Genomic DNA, 23152 nt, shown 5'->3' on the forward strand with positions numbered 1-23152 from the left:
TGTGACACCTTTGCCACTCAAAAACATCAGGAAAGCTTTGGTGTGTGGTTTGTGACTGACATGTCTATGTGATCAAAGGCTGTGTTAATTATATTATGTATAAAATAAAACAAAAAGAACTTTGACTAGAACTACAACTTTATTGGATGGAGAAAAAACAAACAAGAAAAACCCAGAAAGAGTGTAAAGCTTCTGATACTGTAACAGTGCAACGACACCTAATGGTAGTATCGATACTACAAATCTAACTCCATGTTACACTATTTGTAATGAATGAAAACTACATCTCCTACTACAAATACATAGAATCATGGTTATAAATGCAGCTATTAATATTACTGCCTCTGTTAAATGATGAATTTGAGGTTTTCCATCCTAACCAGACTAGGGCTACGTCCACACGTACCCGGGTATTTTTGAAAACGCAGATGTGTTTGCACCTTTCGTCCACATGTAAACGGCGTTTTCGGTCACTGAAAACGGAGATTTTTAAAAACGCCTGTCAGGGTGGATATTTTCGAAAACTCCGTTTTTGCATTTACGTGTGGACGAGGAAAACGGAGAGCGTCAAAGGTGTGCACCTTTTTTGAAGTCACACTGTGCGCCACGTTATTGTTTAGGTGAAATGAATTTCTACAATACTGTTACTGTTAATTGTACTCTGCAGTGTTTAAATGCTTACATATACACACACAGTTACTGTCCCTCCACACATACGACTCGGTTCTGCTTCTTTGCCCCATCTTTGTTTACTATTTCCCACCGAGGCTTCTAGACTTCTGATTGGCCAACATTTCTACACGGTTAGGAATATATCGTCACCTGTTGCTTTGGCATGCTCCTAGCAGCGTTTTCCTTCATTTCTGCGTTTACGTGTGGACGGGATTATTTTTTAAAACGAAAACGGAAAATCTCCGTTTTCAAAAATACCCGTGTACGTGTGGACGTAGCCTAGATGGTATTTTCTAACAATACTATGAAAACATAAAGGCTAGTCAACAACAACTGCACAGAAAAAAACTACTATGCAACGGTTGATGAAGGATAAAGTCATCTTTCAGTGATGTCTTCTTGGTTGGGAGTGGACTGCCCTACCCTGAAAGGAAACACAAATATTTAGTACAGGTACTAGTGGAAGTATTTTTGACAGTAGTAGTAGATTAGAATACTAGAGTGATACTGTTTGTTGCACAGTAGTTATGAAGATGGAATTAGCTATAGAGGTCAAAAATATTTGGACTTTAAACAACATGAATGGGATGGGCACATTTGAATCTATTGTGGATTTCCCCCCCACATAGTCAAAAGTATACATAAATCACTTAAATCTTTTAGTAAAGGGTGCTGAGTGCTCTACAATGTGTTTAAGAAGAAAAGCCAAGGCCTATTAACTTCTCAGCAGTGATCATTATTACAACGACTGATAATTTCTCTTTTAGTTTGTGGACTTTGTTTCATATTCAGTCATCTTGGTCTTCAAAGCCAGATATCCTGAGGTTTGTGAGAGGAAAGCATACATAGCCATTGATTACCATTTTATTCAACACAATGGGAAATTATTCCCTGGGTTATTGTTCTTCCATTATTCTGTTATACTAAAACTAAGGGGGTTAGATCCACCATAACCTCCCTCCACTAAACTTTATTCAGTTCAATTTTATTTATATAGCACCAAATCATAACAGCAATCATATATTGTAAGTACAGCGAAAACCCCAACAATCGAATGACCACCTTGAGCAAGCACTTAAAGACAGCAGGAAAGAAAAACTCCCTTCTAACAGGAAGGAACCTGAGGCAGAATCAGGCTTAGCCTTCATCTTCAACCAGTTATTCTTATTATTAACACAAAGGTTTTGTGGTTTGTTCAGACGCAAATTCCCGAAGCTAAGCTGTGCTGCCATGCTGCTTTTACAGGAGTTGTTCAATCCTTCTAAACAAGCCATCGGTGTTGAAACATTTTTGTTTGTTTATATTTGTTACGGTCCTAGCAGCAAATTGACCTCATGTGGGTGTGTCCTGGCATCTCTCCTGCCTTAGGTGCCACCCTTTTTGTACAGCTGATGCTAATCAGCAATTAAGAACACTTAAGGCCAGAGAAAGGTGAGCTGTAGTGTCAGTGGTATTGTAGCTAGTGAGCTGTGTGTGGTGGTTGCTTCTGCTCTGTGGAGAGGGGTCTGTTTTGGTGACTAAATCTTTTTGGACATTTTAGTTTAGTGACCAACTCCTGGGTTTTGATGTTTTCCTTCGTTAAAATGTTATAACAGCTTTTTCCATCTCTTGTGGTTTAATTACAATAGAAACATTAATAAAACCCTTTAATCTGGCAATTTTGCCTCCCTGTATCCTTTTTCCAACCCGGACATTTTTTTATTGCTTTCCCACATCGCTTGGACAGTTTAGGTGAACATACGAACATACCAGTTTGTTTAGTCATATTTTTCACAGGCCTTTACACACAAACAAACACACACAAAAGTAGTACCTAATAGCAAAAGCTAATAGTACAATAGTATAGTTGTGAAAAGTAGAATTATAAAAAGTATCAAATAACAAATGTTAGAAAACTTCAATGAAATAATGTTTTTTTTATCATTCTAATTTTTTAAAGACAAAATAATCATGTTTTCACTTTGTCATTATGTCACAGTGCATGTTAATAATGGTGAATGGGACTGAAAACATAAGAAAGCAATGTATAGTAGGTGGTCATTCAGTTTACATTCTAGTTTTCTAGTTTTTGAAGCCTTACCTTTCAAAGTATGAGTCTTGTTAGTAATAGCAGTGGTTTAATTACCTTCACAGCCTGCAGGGGCTCTGGTACATCATAGATGTGAACTGAGATATCATCCCTCTGGTTGCTGTAGCTTTTCCTCTTCAAGCACAGCATTATACAAGCAAAAGCTGCCAACAGATCACTGAGTTACTTCATCTTTCATTCAGCCCACATGTTCAATGAGCTTTTATTTAATTAGATTCATAAAAAGAAATAATAATAACAGCCTTTAAGGCTAGCTGTGGTGACTAAGGTAACTTATCTAGGTCATGGTCTAGAGTCTAGTGACTCCATGTTTATGTTTTGCATTTATTAATTTTTAGAATTTTTAGAGTTTTCTGGGTTTTTGTTGTTTTTTCCAGTGTCTAAGTGTTCTCTGTGTTCCCCTTGTGTTCATGCCATTTTACTTTGACGGTCCCTTGTCTCATGTCTCTAGCCTTGCCGCCCTTTGGTCTTGTCAAGTGTGATTCCTCCCAGCTGTGCTCTCCTCTTGTGTCCCACGCCCTCGTTATCCCTCAGTGTATTTTAGCCCTGTGTTTGTCTCTGTCAGTGTCGTGTTCTCCCCTCATGCTATGTGTGTCTCTTCTCCTGTGCTTCCTGAGGTCGCCGTCTGTAGTTTCCCAGTCTTTTGTCATTAGTTCCAGTTTCTAGGTTTTGGTTTAGTTTTGTAAGGTTTTTTTTGTGCAAGTTGCCACTGCAATAAAGCAGCCTCTCTAACTTTATGAAGTCAGTAGTGTGCAAAAAACCTATAGTACATTTCAGGGCCTTTGATCACAGGAAATGATTAAGCTAGGTGGTATCTGCTGTATATACATGTAAATGTGTTAATAATGTCTATTTAAATGGTTTTTGGATGATTATTTTCAAAGTGGTTTGAAATAAGATATCTCCCTCTGCTGTTACTGCAACTTACTGCCGCTTCTGCATGCGTGTGTCCATTTCAGGTTTAGGAGAGGCCAAGTGTGAAATGGACACAGTGGACCGGTATGTCTGTTACACGCTTTGCCATGATATTGGGTTGGACCACAAAATCTACTAAAATTCAAAAATAACAGACTCACTGATTATTAGAACACTGAAGGCGACAACTGACACAGATATGGTGATCAACAGACTGAAAAAGCAGTTGTTTTGTGGGTTGTTGGTAGGCTGAGTGACATCTGGAAAATAGAAAGGACAAAGATAAGTTAAGAAGCGTTTATAAGTAGCATGGTGGCACTGGTTAAAGCACTCTTAGGCAGGCTAATGTAAACAAGAAAACAAGCCTTTTATTTCAAGCTTGTGCAAAATCTTATAAAAGAAAGAAAGAAAACTGGGAGAAGGCAAATTGAAAATTTGGTAACGAAACACACAGGGAGGAGAAAGAAGTGCTACAACAGACTAAAGGCAAGGTCAAGATTACAAGTATCTAAACACATGAAGATAAACAGTGTAGTCAGATCGGGAGGGTAATGGGTCACAGGCAGCGAAGGAGGTGAAACAAAGCAAGGTCTAAATTACTAGCAAACCGAAACAGGAATTGAGAAAAACTAAACAGGAAACTCATATACTCATATAAAAACACAGGAGTATGGCTCATGTGATTAGGCAGATGATCAATATTGGGTCTGTGACCCTCATAAGGGACAACTCGCAGTGGTCTCAGAAATCTGGGACTCTTCCCCAATTAGTCTTAGAACTGATTAAACTTCTCAGATGAGACATGAAACGTCTTTAAGAAGCTCAAAGAAGTCCAGTCGCTTTTCTTTCCAAGCTCCTTGGTACACTGGAGCAAGTCTTAACAACGCACCAGTTTTCCTAAACCAAAACAAGTAGTTTTTGGTGGCTAAATGTTTATAGTGTGTGTGTGTGTGTGTGTGTGTGTGTGTGTGTGTGTGTGTGTGTGTGTGTGTGTGTGTGCCAGTTTGTGTGGGTGGTCACGAATTTGAAAACGTACCACATGAACTCATTTCCTTTGTGTTCATTATAGCACTTAGTAGTGCCTATAAAGGTCAGACTCAAAAACAAACGTTTGCATGTAATAATCTTGTACTATCACAAGACAGTATAAGGAGTTGTCCCAAATTTCCTCAACTCTCAAGTTATAATAAAGAAAGTAGATGGTTTCCGACAGTAACAAAAACTACTTACTCGTGTATTTAAGATGCTGTCAGCCAGTTGAAAATGTGTATTGAGGCCTAAACACTCACTAATCCTACAGCAATAATCAAAAATAAATTCTTGTACTTACCTGAGAAAAGGTGGAAAGTCTCCACAAAATGAACGCTGTCTCCTCTCTTGATGCCACAGAAGTAAAGCCTGCAGTCCTCTGCTCTGAGGTTTTTAATCACAAGTTTGTTTCCCAGGATTGAAAATTTGGATTTAAAACCAGGAGAGCAGTAGGTAGAGTCTGCTGTGGAAAAACTGCAGCCGATACCTGCTCTGAACTGACTGTGGATCTCCATGTACCAGTGGATCTCTGCTGTCTGATTGGAGCAGGTTAGAGTGACATTGGTCCCCAGCTCTCCTCTGACCTCGGTCACCTTCTCGGCCTCTGCACAGAGCAGAAGCACCAACAGGATCATCCACAGGAGAACCATGATCAGCTTCAGCGTCCACAACAAGACGGAGTCGTCTGAAAGCAGCTCAGCTCTGATGGACTCTGACACAGAAGTGCTCTACACTTCCTACTTTACATGGTGACTTTGGGCAGTGGCATGTCTGATAAAGAAAACCCGCAAACACCTTACATCTGTCACAGGATGTAAAACTTTATCGCCTCTAGCTAGCACTTTGCTCTTTGGGTTAAAAGAGACTTTAAATTTAAATAAGTTGTAACAGCTTCATGCTGCTTCCTTCTGCTGTTCTGTTTTAATAACAAGAGTGAGAATATGTTATTTTCAATATAGCTGTGCAAGAAATGAACCAACAGTCCCAAACAAATCATAAAACCATCCTAATAGGTTCCAGCTGTTTATTACTGCTGTGAAGGAGAAACGCTCAGTGCATGATGGAAATCCCACAGCAGCCTGGGCCTATTGCAGAGTAGGGGAGGGTTCAGGGTCACCTGATCCAGCCTTACATGCTACAGGTCTCTATAAAAAGGAACGTTTTAAGCCTATCTTTAAATAGAGATGTTTGTCTCCTCTATCCAAACTGAAAACTGCTCGTGAGAAAGGAAAGTGTGAAGTACACTGAAGGGTCCTAAATCACCAGAAACCATTAACACTTTCCTGTCACTATTTTCCTGCTTGAAATCCAATATCTCCCTCTGCTGGTACTGGTACCAGCAGAGGTACTGCAGATTACTGCAACTTCAGCATGTGTGTGTATTTGATGTTTTGTGGAGGCTAACCTTGAAATGCACATGGTAGATTGGCATGTCTGGTTCACCTCTTGCTCTGATACTGGTTTGAATAAACATTTAATCAGAAGTTCACTGGGGGTCAATTCTTGGCCAACTGCTCGTCAATTTTTTCATTGCTCTAAATTGATACTGTCAAAAAGAATCAAAATAAAGCCTGCCATTCTAATGCAGAAGATACACAGTTGTAGTCATCGTTTTCGTCTTATTACCAAAATCCTGTTCACAAATAATTGAGCAGCACTGATGACATGAACTACTGGATTTCTGAAAAACTTTTAAGATTTGAACAGCGATAAGACAGAAATATTTGTTGCTGATCCAAACAGTCAGAGACATTCATATTAATCATCCCTGTCTCTGAAGCACAGTGAGCAAGTCAGGAATCTTGGCCTTATTTTGGACAATGATCTGGATTTTTACAAGAAACATCAACAGAGTTACCAGAACTGTTTTCTATAACATAAAAGTCTGATCTCAAAAGGGCTCTGAGAAACTGGGAAAACTGTGATGCTCTATTTTCAGGATTCTGAGCTGTCTGTTGACCTGGGTCCACACATCTACTCATACACTTAAAAACAGACTCAAAACCCTTTCGTTATCATTTGTTTCTTTGTTTTTTATTTACACTGAGACACTGTAGACCTATATAGTTTATGTTTTTATCTCTTGGTGCACACATTGAGTTTACATGTAATGGAATTTGCTCTGTAAATAAATTTGGCATGTGCATTTTTTTTTACTTGGTTTAGCTAATATAAAGGATGAATGGAAAGAATTTTGGAAAGGAGCTACGGTGCATCACTATCCAGTACAGATGTACTAAGCGGGGGAACTCCGACAAGACTGCTCAAAGAAGTTCCACCATTAATTAATGCTTCAATCTTAAATATTATATGTATTAATGGGCTATGTGCCACAGGAGTTAAAGCTGGCAATAATTAAATAATTTCTTAAAAAGCCATCACTTTGAAACAGCCATCTTAGCTAATTACAGGCCAATCTTTAACATCACTTTCATCTCAAAATTTTGTGACAGAGTAGTTATAAAACTGCTTACTGAGTTTTATTCAGGTTTCAGAGCTCATCACAGTGAAGGTTAACAACTAGTAACAAGCCATCGCTGTCCCTCGTTGCTTTGGAGAAGTTCAGGGGGAAGAGATGGAGGAAGGTGTAAAAAAAAAAAAAAATCACACCGCCTGAGTTTTAATAAATATCTCTCTTTTGGGGGGGAATCTAGACCAAAATGTGTGGTCCGATTTTTTTGTCTCAATCCAGTCCTGAGAAAAACTCACATTTCTATACATTTAACTATAGTATTTATTTCAAAATGTAACATTAAGTCCAATTGTTATGTGATCCGACACTTCAAGTAATGTAAAGAGTACCATAATACTGCTGCAACATGAAACGCAAGCATGCACCCTCTGGTACTACCAGTGGCATGCAATAACCTTTATAGGAAGTAAAAGAAGAAATGAGGAACAAACTTTTACATGAAAGAAAGCAAGAGAAACATGAAAGCTTGCTGCACTCCTTCCTTGGCTGACAAACTGTAAAATCTGTCACTTCTACAGTGATCAGCCTAAAATTTGCCACTAGCAGACAATGTCAATGACAGGGCACTGGGTCTGGCTGCCCAGTGTTTGTGTTTTTTGGGTTTAGTTATACTCTTTGAGTTTTGTATTATAGTTTTGTGTTATATGCCCAGTCTTAGTTTTGTCTTCATGTCTTTCCTGTGTCCCAGGTCTTGTCTCTGTGCTTCATGTTCCCGCTGTTCCCGAGTCTGTCATGTTTCTGTGTCTCAGTGTCAAGTCCACGTCTATGTGTCATGCTTCCTGTGTTACTTTGCTTGTTCAGTGTTTTGGAGTTTTGCTTTTCCCCTGTCTCATCACGTCAGATTAGTCCCCGATGTGTTCTTCCTGTTCCCCATCCTCTCGTTAGCCTGCCTGTGTATTTTAGTCCTCAGTCTTCCGCTGCTTGTTGTCACGTCTGTAACCCTCGTGGACATCCTCTTTGCTGTGTGTTTTTTCCTCCGTGCTCTTCGTAGTTTTCTAGCTCTGTTTCCCAGTTTAGTTCCTTAGTGTCCAAGTTTAATAGTGTTTTGATTCAAGTTCATATTTGTAGTTCCTTGCTTTTGGTTTTGTTTCCTGTATGTGTGAAGAGTCATTTACAGCCAATATAAAGCTGCGTGTTTTAGTTCACTCTTTATTTATGAGTCCTACATCCTTCCTGCTACACAGCAAATCCATGACAGTCAAAAGGTAGAGGATTATTTTAAATAAAAATAACAAAAAACACTATGAAAACCCACTACACATGTAACTGTAGCTGTATATTGTGAATTATTATGAAATGGATTTCATGGATTATTAATATATTAATATGATTAATATTACTGCTGCAGATGTTTAAGCCTGAGCTCACTTTAAACATTTTCTATGCTGTTTAATTTCAGGCAACGCGTCACGTTCTGTGAAATCAGGTGCTTGTAATTTGGATTTCCTGTCATCATTTATCTAAAAAAAAAAACCAACAACTCAGCAGTTCAAGCATAAATCTTGATATATACAATTTAAAAAATGTAATTAAAAGGGTTGCATGACTAACTGGTAATATTTACAGAAAAATGGTTAAACTTTGTGCATTCATTCTGCCAGTTAATTTCTCAGAGACGCTGGTGCAGTCTGAACCTGTTTAACTTGTTTTAATAAATCAGGCATTACAGGAGCTCTCCGTTATTAAGGATTTCTTTGCAAACTACTCTGCATCATATATATATGTATCAGAGATGTTATTAGTAAGAGGCAATGTAAGTGATGAGATGGTAAATCACAGAGAAATGACATTAAACTGAACTTAAAATACAAATTGAAAGAAAATGAAAATGAAAAAAAAATGAAATTCTGCTCGGATCATAATGTATTTTCTGAACATCGTAAATCTTCCCTTAACAACAGCTCATAGCTGATACTGAAAAGAAAGTGGCTTGAAAATAAAAAAAAAAGATAGTTAAATATAAATTAAATTAAGTAAAAAGTATAAAACATTTGACTCCATTTACATTTTTAAATTGCACAGTGAAACAAACAAGTGGAAACAGACAAATGAGTCAAAGACAAACTCCATTTTATACTATTTGCATGGTTTACAGGTCCTGTGCTACAACTACCCTTAACCAAGGGTATTACTACTTCTAGGGCAGCCTTTTCTACATCTATTAGTAAGTTACTGCAACATTTACTATAATCATTACAAATCCTGCTACCATCTATATTGCTAACAATAAGAGAAAACCAAAAGCAGAAGTACAAACAGTACAGTAGTTACTGTTACTGCTATGACTGTAAAACGTCTGGTACAAAAGCCAATACTGAAACAGTCAAATAAGAAGAAAGGTCTGCCCTCCATCTCCAGCCTGACAGAGTTATAAACTCTTATTCAAGGCAAAAATCTAGTTTTTACACATGACTGTAGGGACCATCTGTTACATAAGTGATCAGCTGCACACCAAAAGATGTGGTACGTCAGATACCTCAGTGGTTCTGAAGAACCTCCCAACACACTCAGCACATCTAATACATTTGGCTGTTTCTGAGAGTGAAGACTTTAAAGTTAAATTCAGCCACATCGTTGTGTGCAGAAGAAGTGATGACAGTAGGATTTTAATGGTGAAGTCATGCGGAGTAGCCATATTTCCCTGGAAACGTTTGTAAAATTAGCACTTCAAATTATTTCCTCTTTTCTACTTTTTCTTCAGGCGTTGCCAGAATCTTTGCAGAAAAGAAGAAGTCAGGAAACGTTTTACCCACCAACCCCATCCTGTCTGACAGTAACGCTATAAAATTCCTGCAAAAACTACCCATAATCCTTACTGTTATTACTACTGCATCAGTTCTACCACAAACGTAGACTTTACTACATCTATTAATAGATTACTGCTCCATTTTCAAGAACTTTAACGAAAACTACTACCTATGATGTTGACATTAACTATGTTTGTACTTCTTTTACTACTGTTACTCCTCAGTGTATTTTATAAAATTTCTGTTAGTATCATAAATACTGTTATTGCCTCCACCTAGTACTAATACTGCAAAATGAACCCACAAGTTTGAATCATTGTCTGTCTTCAGATTCCATCTTGACAGGGTTTGACAGCAGCTTATAGTTTATCTTTTAAAACGTACAACTTTCCATATGATTGGAAAGTTTTACATCTCAAGTGGACAGATGTCTTCCAACAAGCCTGATAATATACAAAATGTAGTGCTGTCAGCGTTAATCTCGTTAAAATGACGTTAGCGCCATAACCGCACTGACGTGGCAAATCTATGCGTTGACGCTGTGCAGCCCCACGCACGGGGCGATCCACATTGACTCGCTAATGCAGATTTGTCGCGTTAACGCGGTTATGGCGTTAACATCATTTTAACGAGATTAACGCTCTACAGCACTAGCAAAAAATTAATGTATTTGCTGCAGAGAAGAAACGTGCACAAATGTTTGTATGTTTTTCAGTGAAATACAACAAATGAAGTCTTGTAGCGTCTGAAAGAACTCGTTCAGTGATGTCTTGCTCGGTAGGGGTGGATCACCTTGCCCTGAAACACAACATAAGTATAGGGAAGAAGCAGTATTGTGTTAGCACTTTAAGCAGTGGTATTGATATCATAGGTACCAATAGCAGTGTCATCACCAGATGCAAACATAAAACAGTTTTTAGAGATGTTGGGGTGACTGTGGCTCAGCAGATTCAATGCATTGTGGGTGCTCAGAGTAGAAAAGTGCTTCACAGTGTAGTTCATAGAGGTAATGCGGTGATCTCTACAGTTGGTTAGTTAAGTTCCTTGTTGAAGGCTTAAAATTAACATTTTCAGCACTATTATCTGTGTTAAGTCTGACAATAGTATGAAGTGTGGTTGAATGGTGCCAGCTACATCTAACTGTGTGGACATGGAGCAAACTCAAAGCCATGAAGACTTCATACAGTTTAAATTGACTAGAGTAGCAAACCCCCACACTGTCCATGGGAAGCAGACAACGTACAAACCTATTCACATACACTATGATTGTTATAGTATGATGCTATTTTATATTGTGACACAGCATTGTAATGTGATATCCTCTTCTGTGTTACGACATTACATGCTATACTAAAGCGCTCCATTCGTTACTCAACTGAACTACCAAATATACAGATATATAGGATTGTGGAGTTTCTAGAAAAATATTTGCAATGAAAATTAAAACTCACAGTATCAGTTCTGTCAGTAACAGTGGAAGGTTTGTTTACCTGAATAGCCCACAGTGTTTCTGCGTTCTCGTAGATGTGAGCTGAAGGCTCTTCTACCTGTTTGCTACTTTTGTTCTTCCTCGAGCACAGCAGTATCAAAACCCCACCTGCCAACAGATCACCGAATCACTCCACCTTCAAACTCACAGTCAGGACAGGATGTCTCATAATGAATGTAAGAATGTGATCTGGTCTGAATACTGCTGCCATTCCCAAAATGATTTAGTCAAGTAAAATAAAAACAACCCAAAATAAATCAAATAAGACATGCAAGAAAAAGAAAATACCTGAAACACTAAAATAAAATAAAAATATACAGGTTATTTGTCAATTTGAACATCTCTGTCCACACATCCTCTCTGAAGAGGTTTGTGTCATCTTTTCACTGAGACTCAGGGTCTACATGACTAACTGGCTTTTCAGAGAGTGGTTGGGTTGTAATGTTTATTCTGAGTTCTGAAAATCCCCATGATAAATGTCTGCTATATCACAATACTTAAGTGAACTAAAAGTAAAACTGAAACTAAGAAAAGCTAAACTGAAATAAGAGAAAACAAACAAACTGAAGCTTTACTGACTTGAAATCAAAAACTCAAAATAAAAATAAAACCCACGTCAAAAATACAAACTACAAGAACTCCATTAGATCGGCATTGTTGACTAAGGTGAATGTTCTTGACATGCTTTTTTAAGTGATTTGGATTAGCACAAATTATAAATGATGGACTCATCATCATTTTCCTATGTTCCTCTTTGCCAAGAAGTTAGACATAAACTTACTAATCCCACACTGGGGAAATTCACAGACAATCAGGGTTGAGCAAGAAAACCTGAATTAGAGATATATTAGAAAAAAAAATATTAAAGAAATAAATAAGAAAAATAGTGTACAAAAACTATCTAGTAGTTATTTCTACTATTTACTAGTGGTTGCTGGTCAACAGATCAGTCGATTAACAACAGACATTAATGAAAGATCAAAAATTGTGTTATGATTGTGATTCAGTCAATGAAGGATGTGGGTGGTCTTGTAGAGGCTCTTTTTCCTGATATTAAAGAACTTTTTGATCAAAGTTAATCATAAAATACTTAAAATATCAAACTTTAGTGTGTTTGAAAAGATAGAATCATGTTTAAAAATACATAAAACACATTAGAGCACTGAAATGAATTAATCATGGGCGACAAGCCTCAGGTTAAATGTGACTAACACTGTTATGCTCTTCTCAAAAAGTCTGTGCAAATATTACCAAACCAGAGGTCACGATATGAGGACAGAGCGTGTAGCTGAGCTCAAGTATTCGTGTCCTAACTGTTCCTTTAGTACAGATGTCAGTGAGTTATTTTTCATTTTATTATTTATTTATTTTTTTTAAATACCAGCTTTTAAAGCTCCAGTGAACTCTGTGATAGATAAATTTGGGTCGTGTTCATCGGTGAATAGTGTGGCTTGTCTAGTAGTGGATGTCGGTATTTACAGTTCAGACTAAAATCTCCTAAACTTATCTCCAGTCACACTCACCCATTATCAGAATGATGACAGCGGCAACTGAGACGGATATCGTGAGGATGAACTGAGTCATGATGCAGTCCTTCAGTGGGTTGCTGGTAGATGCATCTGGAGAAAGATGAAAGAGGAACAAAGGAGAGATTTAATGGAAAACAAGGAAAATAAAAAAAGTATTCTGTTTTATCTCTTTAGAACAGTTACAGTTATGATAATTAAAGTTTCCAATCGGGGCATTTTGTTGACAAATTATTCTGAAAACAGTGCAGAAGATTCACATCTCCAAACACAAGCAGTGATCTAAACTAAGGTACTAACAAGTTAAATTAACTCTGATTGCTGAGGCAACTTAAATGTAGAGAAAAGGAAAATATTTAATTAACACACGAACAAGAACGTCAGCTGCCTACCAACTGTAAGTATACAACTCGTTCTTATTTAGATATGCACAAGATGTCTTCTGGTGTTGGTGCCCTGATCTACTGTTCACACATGAAGTACAGACACAAAGCAAATGGGACGCGAGTTCCTCGCCACTCATCCTAATGTGACTAAAGAGGACTGGTTTTTATCTGTGTTTAGTATTACCATGGAACCAAGACACCAATGGTCAAGCACACTTTGCGTGCAGATCTGTGACGACAGCAGTATTCAGCAGAATAGCTCTTCTGATGCTTTTTTACTGAAGGCATTTGAAAGTATGGCCAATTTTTAGTTTCTGCTGTCTATTGGTTGTGGGGGCGGGGGAGGAGCAATGTAGCACTTGAGCTCATTTCTCATTGTATTAATTTCATAATTTTCAACAGAATGGTTATCAAAGTCAAATTATTCTGAATCAGGAACCATATGACTACAGCTCTTGCTACAATACTATTGAAACTATCCATGCTCACATGCACATTGGCTTAAAAGACTGTCACCACAGCCCAATGGTATTGTTAGAGGTTAAGAACAAATATTCACATACATCCCACATTACTGCAAGGATGTGGTCACAACTTTCCTAAACATGTTGAAACAGTAAAAAACTCCTGTTAGACAGTTCCGAATGTGCATTTCTACAAATACATCATGCGACCTGAACACCAACTAATCATTTGTTTTACAGCAATAAAGTAAATTGAAACTTGGGTACTTACCTAATAAAAGGTGGAAAGTCTCCACAAAATGAATGCTGCCTCCTCTCTTGATGCCACAGAAGTAAAGCCTGCAGTCCTCTGCTGTGAAGTTTTTAATCACGAGTTTGTTTCCCAGGATTGAAAATTTGGATTCAAAACCAGGAGAGCAGTAGGTAGAGACTGCTGAAGAAAAACTACGGCCGATACATGCTCTGAACTGACTGTAGATCTCCATGTACCAGTATGTGTCTGATGTCTGATTGGACCAGTTTAGAGTGACGTTGGTCCCCAGCTCTCCTCTGACCTCGGTCACGTTCTCGGCCTCTGCACAGAGCAGAACCACCAACAGGATCATCCACAGGAGAACCATGATCAGCTTCAGCATCCACAACAAGACGGAGTCGTCTGAAAGCAGCTCAGCTCTGATGTGATTCTAAGAGGGAAGTGCTCTACACTTCCTTTTTCAGATGGTCACTTGATATGACATCAGACTTTTTTAAAAACCACAAAAACGAGCAAGCGCTCAGGAAGTAGAATTACTTTGACGGCCTTGCTTAAACTCAGTAGCTTGGTTTAGTATTAGAGATATTCAACTGTTTTCTGCAGCTCAATGATTTAATGACAATGCTGCAGTAGTGATGCTAGTAATGAGAACAATAGCAACTTTAACAGCAAAATCATTGTACCAGAGATGACAATGACATGTTTAAAGTAACAGTTGGCTGCTACATGACACAAAAGGCTCAGTTTAAATTGTACGGTGTCTTCTGATCTTCTTAAATGTTCCCACGGTTAAGAAATAGATTAGAAATAGAAATATGGATTAAAATAAAGAACAAATGTTACATTGTAATAAATGTAATTTTTATTACACAGTGAAACAAAGTGGAAGCAGACAAATTACTTTTTAATACTGTTACAACAAATCATGAAATATATTGTGTACTGATACTACACACTACAAATGAAATGAATGAATCAAACCCCGTGATGTCTTGCTGGAAGAGGGTCACCTACCCTGAAACAGAAAATGAGTAATCAGTACAGGGTAGTACAAGTAGTACTATTAGAGTACTTTTAATAGTTACAGTGATCGTCTTTGCAGCGTTAGCAGCAACTCTGAAGGAGTAAAATAGATATAGAGATCAAAACTGTTTTTCAGCATTTTAACACGCAGGTCTGTGGGCAACTGTCTTTTTTAGAGTCAGACTCAAGTCTTTATTAGGAAAAATGAGGTTTTTGCTGCTTCACTTTGGCTTTGAAGATAATTTTTTGACACTGGTTCATCTCATTCATTTGACTTGATCATCATGTTTTTCGTGCCAAAACACTGGTGTTCCTTAAGAAACCATACCTCACAATTGAGTAAGGCCCTAAATTATGCCCTGCTTTTCATTCTTTCTGTACTAATGTGAACATGACTTCCTAAATGAGCATCATGTTTCATTCAGGAAGACCTGAAAGGAGCTCCTGAGGCCATAAACCCACCAGAAAAGTGTTTGCTGAGCCCACTGGAAGTTGGAAGGAGTCCTGTGAAAAACTAAATATAATTCATGATTTAATAGCTCACAGAACCAACTTTAGGAGCAATAATTTTGAAGTAACCATTTCTGTATGACTTTAACCCAACCACAGTGAGACCTGCTGATGTACAGTTGGGAGATAATGGCTGAAAAATGAGTATATCAGAGGGACGGCTCAGGCTGAGTGGTTTGGAGCTAAAGTTAGAGAGGCTGTGATGTCGCATTACTTTGATTATGTTTGTCCCTGATGCAGCTCATCCAAATGCACATGAAAACATTAATAATGGGGTAAATCAAAAGTTATAGAGACAAGGCTGAGATGTTTTGGGCGCACATAGAGGATGGGTAGTAGATATTTTGGACAAATGATGTTAAATATGGAGCTGCCAGGCAGTAAAAGAGTAAAAGAGTAAAAGAAGATCTTCTCAGAGAAGATCAGTGTGACAGAGGAGGATACTATTGCATGCTGGACTGGGGTGAATTTGTTGGGACGTCCTCTCTTGGGAAAACTGTATAACTGTGATAATGCACACCTGGATGGTCTGAAGCAGCAAACATAAATGACCAGGAATCTTAAATGAACGAAGCTGTTTTAGATTCTATTAATTTCAGAAGACATCACATGCATATTTCCATTTTGTCATTACAACTTATTGCCTGTTAATGTTGGTCATAGCATTTTTTAACCATTATAGAGAGTGATCCTAGTACCAGTACTGTCAGTAGTTATGGTTTATGTAGCACACACAGCATCAGTTTTGCTAGCAATCACAGTTTTTGCTTACCTGCACAGCCCGCAGTAGCTCTGTAGCGTCACAGATGTGACCTGAAGCATCGGTCGTAGTATTTGCTCCTCTTCAAGCACAGCAATATGACGACAAAACCTGCCAACAGAGCAGTGAGTCACTTCATCTTGTTTATCCAGATGTACAGATCCAGACATATGCTTATAATACACTGATTTCTGTGCAGTCGCTGACAGTATAAAGCTGCTTCCTCACTTGTAAGAGTGATTGGTCACAGTGCAAAATTATTCAAATAAATATGGACTGAAGTTCGACCAACACTTCTAATATGTGCTGCCAGAAACATCTATTCAAACATTAGATACTCTGATCTGAAGTTAGAAAATGTGCTAAATTTATCTACAGTGACACACTCACTGATTATCAGAATGATAAAGGCAGCCACTGAGACACAGATGATGATGAGGCGACTCTTATAGCAGTCGTTCTGTGGGTCGTTGGGAGGAACAATGACATCTGGAAACAAAGAGGTAAAAAGATCAACTGAGAACATGTTATAGTTACAAATCAGCAACTTGAAACACGCCCACCGTCTATAAATTTTCATTGAAAAACATACTTTCCATATATCAGAGATATAAGGTAGCATACAGCCATGATAGAAAACTCTTATTTCTTTAAACAACAACAACAAAAAACCCATCTAGTTACCTGTATCAATACACCATCTTATTGCTAACCACTATAACAAAACTCTGCTGGGTTTTTTCGTGTTAATTATTTATTTATTTTTATAATTTTTATCCAAAGAAGGGATTGCTTTCACTCAAGAAATCAAGCAAATCAGAATAGGTGCAGCCGTTTGCCTTATGAAATCCATCCTTGAAGCTGCAAGTAACTTTTTTGTACCCAGAGTAAGTGCAAAATAAAAGAAAAAAGAAAAATGTATCAAGCTCACAAGTTGAGTTATTACTTGTTAGGTTCTAACTGCCAAAGTTTTCTTTTACAGTATCTCAGGACATGTTGAAACCCACCACGCTGGACCTTCAGAGAGGACAGTTTGACTGAGTCAAAAAAAACATGGTGGGAAGTTTGAATGTGAAAAAAACATGATCTCATTTCCTTTGCATTCATTCTCACACTTACTAATACTAATGACTATGAAGGTCAGACTTGAGAACAAAGTGAATGCAAAAAATAAAGAATGTGGTCATAGATAAGTTAAAACATGAAAAACAGAAAAGAGAAATCATGTTAGCCTGCTCAAAATGTGCTTTTCTGCAAATACGTCATAAAGCCTGAGAACTAACTAATCACTTGTTAATCATATGTTCATATGTTTTACAGCAAAAGCAAAAAAATAAAAATAAAAAACTTGGCTACTTACTTGAGACAAGGTGGAAAGATTCAACAAACTGAATGCTGCCTCCTCTCTCGATGCCACAGAAGTAAAGCCTGCAGTCCTCTGCTGTCAAGTTTTTAATTATCAGTTTGTTTCCCAGGATTGAAAATTTGGTTTCAAAACCAGGAGAGCAGTAGGTAGAGCCTGCTGAGGAAAAACTGCGGCCGATACATGCTCTGAACTGACTGTAGATCTCCATGTACCAGTGTGTGTCTGCTGTCTGATTGGAGCAGGTTAGAGTGACATTGGTCCCCAGCTCTCCTCTGACCTCTCTCACATTCTCGGCCTCTGCACAGAGCAGAAGCACCAACAGGATCATCCACAGGAGAACCATGATCAGCTTCAGCATCCACAACAAGACGGAGTCGTCTGAAAGCAGCTCAGCTCTGATGGACTCTGACACAGAAGTGCTCTACACTTCCTACTTTACATGGTGACTTCAGTCAGTGTGACGTCTGAAAAAACAAACAAAAAAACCTAAAAACAAAACCCACAAATCCCTTAAATGTCGCACGGGAACTAAAACTTTACCACTTCAAGGCAGTACTGTGGCATGTGGGTTAATAGGGACTTTAACCCTTTAAGACCTACCATAGAACCAAGTCCGCCAGAGCTTATATTATATTTTTACATGCTGTAGTGCCATTTTTGGGAGCATTTCAAGTTGATATACATCAATACAACCATTATAGCCCAGATTTTAACAATATGTATGCATTAAGTGCATAGTAACTACATAAATTGCAAACAAGTGCAATAAACTACCAAAAAATTGAAAATCGTTTTTGTTTTTTAACATATATTTCTAGTTAGAGAAACATAAGAGGCTTATCCCTCAAAACTGTAAATACAAAAAAGTTGCACAAAATAGTTTCCCACCACAGGAAATTTATTTTGAGTGTCCTCATAGTTTTATTTTTGAAATACACCAATTTTTATATACTGCAGGAAAAACGAAAATAAATATTATGATGCAAATTTGGAAAAAAGCAGCATATGCATCAAAATAAACTATTTCCAGCAGTGCAATTTGAGTTCTAAGCATCCCAGAAACGATACAGAAAGTCATAAAGTCAAAGATAACTTTTAAAAACACCAGTATAGCCTCATAAGGCCCTGATGGTAAAAAACTACATTTCCGCAAAATAACGTCACTTCCGGTTTAGGTCAGGTCATGGCGGACATGCGATAGTTCGCGCTGATGGACGAGGAAGTGTTACGAACAGCTGATCAGATTGTCAAAGCGTGTTTCTGGAATATTATGTTTTTGTTGCTGCAAGTGCTTTTATGCAGTTTTGCAAAGCTATATGTGGAAGGAAACCGTGACCTAGGACAAGCTGATGGCATAAAATGTAAGTACAACTCCTTCGGTTTCATATGCAAAAAAAATTTTTGCGCTAGCTTACGTGGTTACAGTGCTACCGGGATTTAAAAATGGTTGTGCAAAACGGAGCGTGCCCGCTCCGACCGGCTTTAAAAGGTTAAATTTAAACAGATTCTAACAGCTTCATACTGCTTCCTTCAGTTGTTCAGTCTGTAACAATAGAAGAAATAGAAGTGAGGTCATTTTACTTTATTTATGCCTGCGTGAGAAATTGTTCAAATGAACCTGAGCAGGTAAACCAACAGCCGCAAACCATTAATAAACTCATCCTAAATGATAAAAAACAAAATGCTGTCTTCCTCAGCTTTGTCCCAGCATTTGTCAACAGGACACAACCACAAAACTAGAGAAACAACACATTTACTGAGTGGTAGTTAAGCTAGCTCCCCTTAAGACAGATGTCCAGTCCAGCTGCAACTTCCAGGTCTGGGCCCATTTTCTTTCCAATGGTAAGCACAGCTCTCTCTTCAGCACCACAGAGTGGCACAGAGCCCCAGTTCACATGCTGCACCAGTCTGTCCGATAAGTTTCTGCTCGATATCTCTAATACTCTACTTGAAACAGCACCTTTTACCCAGTTAGAATTGGGTACTCCACACGTTTCCACTTGAGAATCATGACACGATCACCATGCCAGTCACCTCACACTCAGCTGCACCCAACAATGATGATTTTCCTACTGAAAACCATCAGCCAAGTGGGAGCAGTGATTGAAATATATTTTAAAATACGGACTTAACTCTTTTGCTTAAAAATCAATTATCACCCACACAGCTTCATACAAATGCAAGACAGTTAACTGTTTTAAGGCCTCAGCTTTCAGATGCAGCACTCTCCTGTTTGGTTTAAACAGCCAGTCATTCATAGGCTGATCAGACCATAAATGTCTCCATGTCACTCTGACTCAGGTGGACCTGCAGCAGGGAGCTCCAACATACTGGAACGCTAAAACAATCAAAGGAAAGAAAGTTCAATCTCAGCATGTTTGTTGCTGGGCTTGGAGGCTCTGAGTTCATAAGAACGTCTTCTTCCACATGTGTTTGTGCATAACGGTGCTTTTATAGATTAGAGTTCATTCCTACAGCTTTGTCATCATTTTAGCTTCAGTAAAATTATTTAAGTGAGGTCCTACTGAGCATTGTTACCACCTGAAAATAAAGTACTTTATTTCCTGCTTTATTTTTACACATTGCAACATAGAAATTTTTTTTTCTTTTTAGTAAAAGAAGCTGGGTGCTTATATGAGATGAGGCAGAACATATGCACAGCATAAAAAATGTCCTTCAGTCAATCCAATCAGTCCTTGTTTCTCAGAATTAAATGTTGGCTTCAAAATCAAGAAGCAGAACATAGAATCTGTAAGTGACACATTGCACCTGATGCATCATCTGAACTGACTGTACCAGTGTTTGCCTGAACTGCCATAACAGCAGGTTAGAGTTAGAGTCATGTTCTCGGCCTCTGCACAGAGCAGAAGCACCAACAGGATCATCCACAGGAGAACCATGATCAGCTTCAGCATCCACAACAAGACGGAGTCGTCTGAAAGCAGCTCACCTCTGATGTGATTGACTAAGAATTGCTCTACACTTCCTGTTTCACACAGTCAGTTTGGCTGTTGTAATGTTGCACAAAACACCATAAATACCAGCTTTTCACACCTCTGCCCTAACCTCTGCAGTTTTGGTTAACATAACAGATTTTCAGCTCTTACTGACTGATTTTTGACGATGGTACCAAAATAGTAAAACAACACTTCAACAGCAACATTGTTGTACATCAATATCTATCAAAAGCTGTGATAGCATCATAAATAACTTCAGAAGAGGACAAACTGTCTCTAATACTGACTCTAATGCTAACAAAGTAGTACTAGTAGTATATGTGATTTGATAAGTAACAACAGCAATAACACAGACTTAAAACATGAGAGCCAAAGCTGATCGTCAGTTCATCATGTCCCAGCTGATCAAGTGGCTCCACCTCTTGTCTCCAAGCTGTTACTGCAGAAACACATTCATACCCATATTAAGTAAAACAAATCAAAGTAGATAATAACTTCAATGAGGTGGCACATTTTCTAGTACTATAACTCTGCCAAAACACAAACTACACCATTTGGTAGTACTGACACTACAGACCCAACGTACTTCTAGGTCTGCTAGTCAGGGTACACCCTGGACAGGTCGCCAGTCTGTCGTGAGGGCTAACACAGAGAGACAGACAACCATTCAATTTATAACCAGTTAATCAAACCACACATGTCTTTGGACTGTGGGAGGAAGCCAGAGGACCTGCAGAGGACACGCAAACTCCACACAGAAAGGCGACAGCCAGATGGTGGATTCAAACCCAGGACCTAACCACTCAGTGCTACCCACCATGTTGCCCCTTCTGCAGTACATAATCAACTTATTTGTACACATGTGTAGTGATCATCAGTATCTGGAATATTAATGACTTTGTGTTCAGCTGCACTGTAAAAACCAGCAGATCCAGAGTGATGGGCCTTGAAGGGATCATTTTATATGTGAATTGGCCTTTAAAAGAGGACCTGAGGAGACAAGTTAAATCCAGGCACTTTGATCAGGAAATGATGACAACAAAATTTTAGTGACATCATTTGGAGTATGTGTGGAACATAGTGTACGATTACCATATGAAATCAATTACCTTTTCCTGTGTTATTTTTTTTTTTACAGTTATTCCATAGAATTCTTGCAAGAAAGTAAAAGTCTTTCCACAAACACAAACAAGAATCAGCACTTTTAGAAAGTTTACTAATCTATAATTAGTCTACCGCTCTGTTTGTTTTATTAATGGTACTTCTACTATTCTAGTTATTGAGAACAATGGATGCTCCATAGTGATGATGACAAATAATGAAAAAACAGCTCTTTCTGAGTAGTCGTGTTTTCCTTGTAAGCTGTACATGATGACCACATTAAATCACTTCCCTTTGCTGACTTTAGTTTTACATAATACACATATTTTTTTCAGGATATAAGTCATGGCATAAACAATGGAAACAAGAAAAAACATCATTATTTTTATATCCAGTTCGGTCTCATAGTGCTGCCATAAATCCTACCATAGGCTTAGGGATGGGGCAAGCAGGGCTAACACAGAGGCTACGTTCACACTAGCCCGGATAAATTTGAAAACAGCGTTTTTGTCTGAAAACGCTCCCCGTCCACACTAGCGGAGTTTTACAGAGTTGTGCGTCCACATTGAAACGGCCGAAAACGTTTACGTTCCAGTACTGCGCATGCGTGAAACACAAGAAGATTCGACCTGCCTCATTTCTGACTTTCTGGCTTTTTGAAACGTTGCGGCAAAATGTTGAGAAAAAGCACCAAGTTTTTTAAATGGACTAACAATGAGGTGGAGTTGTTGCTGCGAGTAACACAAAAGTACAAAGTTGCAAAAGCGACTGAGAGTTAAAGAATTTGAAGAAAAGCTATCTGGAGCATGTACAGACTGATATTAATCTTTAATAGGGCTGTCAAAACTGAGAGCAAACAAAACAACTGCTGTATAATGCCGTCCACTATCTTAGTTTAATTGGTCACATGACTGCATCATATGACTAACATGCGTCATCATTTTAGAAAGTCTCAGTTTTCACGGTCCACACTGCGACGCGAAAGCACCGTTTTCAAATGTATGCGTTTTCGAGAGCGTTTTAAAAACGCTGCGTTTTCCTTGAGCGAAAACGCCGTCTCAGTGTGGACAGGAGGCCAAAATGGAGAGAAAACGACGCGTTTTCAAACAAAAATGCATTAGTGTGGACGTAGCCAGCGAGACAGACAGCTGTTTGCATTTACATTCACACCTATGGCACCAATTAACCTAACCCCACTAATTGCATGTCTTTGGACTACCTACAACTACTCACGATCCTGCTACTACTGCTATTAATACTACCACAAGCATGGACTTTATGACTTCTATTACTAGATTTCTACTGAATTTACAAGCATTTTACGCCAAATTGTTATCACAACAGAGGGTGTACTTAGGCCTCCTTTAATAATTAATATACTTGTAATAAATG

At 38.3% G+C, this 23152-nt stretch overlaps 1 protein-coding gene across 1 annotated transcript; it reads right to left on the bottom strand.

The window, feature by feature from the left end:
- Positions 1 to 9279: 9279 nt before the first annotated feature.
- Positions 9280 to 14490, bottom strand: LOC120436167. The gene is made up of 4 exons (XM_039606633.1): positions 14062 to 14490; positions 12938 to 13033; positions 11416 to 11522; positions 9280 to 10723 (listed from the first exon to the last, which is right to left on the bottom strand). The coding sequence occupies exons 1-4, from the start codon at positions 14423 to 14425 to the stop codon at positions 10685 to 10687; spliced, it is 606 nt and encodes a 201-aa protein (XP_039462567.1). The 5' UTR covers positions 14426 to 14490; the 3' UTR covers positions 9280 to 10684.
- Between the last annotated feature and the right edge of the window lie 8662 nt (positions 14491 to 23152).

The sequence above is a fragment of the Oreochromis aureus genome, linkage group 23 (genome assembly GCF_013358895.1).
Source record: "Oreochromis aureus strain Israel breed Guangdong linkage group 23, ZZ_aureus, whole genome shotgun sequence".
NCBI lineage: Eukaryota > Metazoa > Chordata > Actinopteri > Cichliformes > Cichlidae > Oreochromis > Oreochromis aureus.